General features: G+C 29.9%; 1 protein-coding gene across 1 annotated transcript; it reads left to right on the top strand.

The window, feature by feature from the left end:
• The first annotated feature begins 208 nt into the window (after positions 1-208).
• LOC108783593 (leucine-rich repeat extensin-like protein 5) lies at positions 209-3,608 on the top strand. Its single transcript, XM_018552194.1, has 3 exons — positions 209-247; positions 3,096-3,297; positions 3,442-3,608. Exons 1-3 carry the CDS (start codon positions 209-211, stop codon positions 3,606-3,608), a joined length of 408 nt encoding a protein of 135 aa, XP_018407696.1.
• The last annotated feature ends 558 nt before the right edge of the window (positions 3,609-4,166 follow it).

The raw sequence follows: 4,166 nt of genomic DNA, 5'->3' as shown, positions 1-4,166 counted from the left end.
TTTGTGATATATCATAAGACTTATACCAAGACTTGATATGTCAGAAGTCGTTCCATGATTCGTCAAGGAGACAATGGAACCAATATCATCGCAACCAATTACTAAGGGATAAAGATCTGGTTTTAACATGATTCTGTGATTGATATTCAATATAACTTTAATATTCTATTTTATTCAGGATATCTTACGCAAGACGAGTGTTGCTTAGATGCCGACAGGAAGCAGATATAGTGGCGGCGAGATGGTGGTAATTATATGAAATTAATCGACCGTACAATTGTATAAACAATAATAAGAATAAGGAAGAAAGAACAAAGCCAAGCCAAATAACGGTCAACGCTGGATCACGAATGCTTATAATTATGTGTGAATTTATATACCGCGTTTGTAGTTCCAATCGCGTGCCGAAATTTTTTCCAGACTTACAACGCAACACTAAACAACTACCGCGGTAATATCACTTTCGTTAAATTGACAAACAATTTAACAATTTTTGATGCATTAACATCTATTGGATATTAATAATATGTTGAAAGACATATATTAAAATTTAACGATGTAACATTAATTCTAAATCTGTGAAAAATATGATTGCGAAGAATATCACAAGTTGGCGTTTCATCCTATTTTTCATAGATTTAGAATTAATGTTACATGTAACATTGAATACACGAGCCTGAAAAAGACGTTATTACTAGATTAGTTTAAATATTGCGAAGAATATTACTACGTCGACTCGCCATCAGAGGTCTATAGATATTCGTAAATTTCTCGCAATTGCTGAGATACGCGTGTATCTGTTTATATAGATTCTCAATTTAATAACTTACACAGGCGTCTAAGGTAGGTTTCCATTACAATACCTTACTGATGAGTCCAGTAGTGGAAACCGGGACGAAACGCCAACTTGTGATATTCTTCGCAATAATAATTCAATTTCATACAATACTCGAAGATATACATTTAAAAAGACTAACAAAAATTAAAAAAAAAATACTATTCTGTCTCAGTTGCCAACGAATATTCACAGTGGTAACACACATTCATATTAAATTAGTTGCAGAAGATCTATATTTCTGATAAATTAAAAAATGTTTTCTTATAGTTTTTGATTTGTAATAATGTATAATAGTTTTATAATTTTGACGTCTACGAATTTTATATATTGACGATTAGATCTTGGAAAGCATTAATTTATTGTGAGAGTTCAGAATAATGATGTCCATCGTTAAAGGTTTGATAGTATTACAATTCTTTATTACATACATATTTTATAATAGATTTATTTAAATCAAATGTGTGTTATTTCAATATAATTTATAGCTGACTTTTTTCTTACGATCTGTCAATCGCTTCAAGGACAATGGTTAGATGTGAAGATGGACGTTTAGGATTAGTTCATTAATATTAACTATAAGAATATGTGTGCGTTTCTATGAAGAAAACTCAATCAAGGAGCCGAAACGTAAAGTAGTTTTTTTAAATTTTTGTTAGTCTTTTTAAATGTATATCTTCGAATATTGTATGAAATTGAATTATTATATATAACTGTTTTGTTTTAATTGTTTTTTTTTTAAATTATTTCTTATGACTCTTACAACGTCCTTTTAATTTTTCGTTTATGTTTAGAATTAATGTTACATCGTTAAATTTTAACAGATGCTAATGCATCAAAAATTGTTAGATTGCTTGTCAATTTAACGAAAGTGATATTACCGCGGTAGTTGTTTAGTGTTGCGTTGTAAGTCTGGAAAAAATTTCGGCACGCGATTGGAACTACAAACGCGGTATATAAATTCACACATAATTATAAGCATTCGTGATCCAGCGTTGACCGTTATTTGGCTTGGTTTCGTGCTTTCTTCCTTATTCTTATTATAAACAGTAAATTTTGAAAAACAATCATTATATCTTTATATTAATTAACTATTATATTTTAGTTTTTATATTTACTCCGCGAAAAAAAAATTAGTATATTCTAAAAAAAAGTTTAAAAGTTCTTTATAAGGATTTCATCCAAATTCATATAGAGAATTTATAAAGTCTTTATATAACTTTATAAATAAATGCGAACATGTATATATTTTTAATATAATTTATATTAACAACTTATTTAAGTTTAATAAGTCCTTATTAAATCTTATAAAAGTCCAATTTATATAATTTAATTATAAATCTTAACAAGTTTTAAATAAGAATTAATAAGTTCAAATATGGTCTTATATAACTTAATATGGATTATTATATCGTCCAAATTAAATCTATATAAGGTTTTAATAAAAATATATTTATTGGAATCGTTAATAAGATCTTATTTAGAATTATATTAAATTTTAATTTTATTGTTCATATTATATTAACTATCGTATTTTTATACTGCGTATAAAAATGCCTACCGATTCGAAATTTTATACTTTTTAATACTTTGTTTTCTCTTTTTATGTTTTTTTTATTATAATACAGGGTGTTTATTTAAAAACTTTCCAGCTGATTATTACGAAAAATATAAAAGATACAAAAAAAAGTTAAAACGTGTTCCATGATTTTGAGGGAAAGAGAATGGCACTCTCAATTTTTTTATTTGGAAGGCGTTTATTTTAATCAATTTTTTTAAATGGAAATGTATATTTTTTATTACAGGATCTTATTCTACGTAAAAAAAAAAACAAGTAACTTCTGTAGGAAATATTTTTTTGTTCAATCACTATTTTAGGAGATATTTAAAAAAATAGCAAGGCAGAGTTACTGTATAAAATATCATTAATTAAAATAACAAATATTTAAAATGTTCTCCGTTAAAAATATTTTCCTGTGGAGTTTTTGAGTCGAATTAAATGGCAACCTTTATTTAAATTTACTAGACAACGTTATTGATACACTTATAACTGATAATTAATTAAGTCAAAGCCATATAGTAGACTTTCTAAGCGTTCAAAAATGTTAAAAATAATTTTGTGTTAATTTTAATATTTGTGCATGTCTCAGAAAGTTCACTATGCGGCTTTGAATTAATTTTAACATTTTACTTTTTAGTAAAACTTTGGTAAAGTATGGAAAACTTTGTATTACACACTTTTATTTGTTTATAATTATAGCAATTCAAGAATATGTTGCGGCGAGCAATCCAGAAAACAAAAAAAGATAGGCCAAACGCATCAAGATATACGCCCGTGCCGCCTGTACCAGGATATACATCCACGCTGCCTGCACTAGGGTATACATCCGCGCCACCTGCACCAGGATATACACCCACACCGCTTGTGCCGGGATATACACCCGCGCCGGCTGCATTATACGGTAAAAAACATTTTATATTTGTTTTGGAAACGGTCCACTCAAGTCTTGTTAAAATTTTGTTTCGCGAATTGTCTTATGACGTATAATGAGTGGACTATTTGGAATACGCAAAATGTATGTAACATAAATTTTTCAATTGTGCAGGATATACTCCCGCACCGCCTGCACCAGGATATACACCTGCGCCGCCTGTATCAGGATATACACTAGCGGCGCCTGTACCAGGACATACACCCGCGCCACCTGCACCAGGATATATACTACCGGCGCACAGTGGGCGAAATCAGCAAAAACTGGACAAAAATCGATAATTTGCTCAATTCTGCAGTAAATTTTTTGAAAATTGGTATTCCTAGGTTGTTTTAGGCATAGATTTCGAATTTTAAATCAAAATGACCAAATGTAAAATGGCCGAATTCAGAATTAAATTATTTGAAAATCGGTAATCTAATGTTTTGGAGGTCGCTAATATTATTTCAAATATTAAATAAAAACTATAAAATTAATAATGATTGATCCGCTATTGAAGTGACTGGGTTTGGTTCAATTGCATTTAGATATTTGAAAATAAATGCAATTATAAGCCTTTCACCACGACAAGGTACCAGTTTGCGAAAGGGTTTCTTATGTTTTTTTTATAAAGTGAGACAGCATGATTCGAACGTACTCTCCCTCTCCATACTAACCTACATGCGCTGTTGCCATAGGTCCATGAGCAGCGCATATAAGTTAGTTAGGTTAGTATGGAGAGGGAAAGTACGTTCGAATCATGCTGTCTCTCTTTATATCCTGGTATCATGGTTTCCTTGTCTATGCTCGCGGCTCGGTGCATATATTATAGGTCCATGGTTTTGCGATACAGTTCTTCT

The sequence above is a fragment of the Cyphomyrmex costatus genome, unplaced genomic scaffold (assembly GCF_001594065.2).
Source record: "Cyphomyrmex costatus isolate MS0001 unplaced genomic scaffold, Ccosl1.0 scaffold1559, whole genome shotgun sequence".
Classification (NCBI taxonomy): domain Eukaryota; kingdom Metazoa; phylum Arthropoda; class Insecta; order Hymenoptera; family Formicidae; genus Cyphomyrmex; species Cyphomyrmex costatus.
The sequence above is the reverse complement of the archived record's forward strand: the minus strand, read 5'-3'. Positions and strand labels throughout refer to the sequence as shown.

Coding starts and splice junctions, on each gene's coding strand:
- LOC108783593 (XM_018552194.1), top strand. CDS start 209: ATGCCGACAGGAAGCAGATATAGTGGCGGCGAGATGGTG. Junction 248..3,095: donor ATAGTGGCGGCGAGATGGTG/GTAATTATATGA, acceptor TTATAATTATAG/CAATTCAAGAATATGTTGCG. Junction 3,298..3,441: donor CGCGCCGGCTGCATTATACG/GTAAAAAACATT, acceptor TCAATTGTGCAG/GATATACTCCCGCACCGCCT.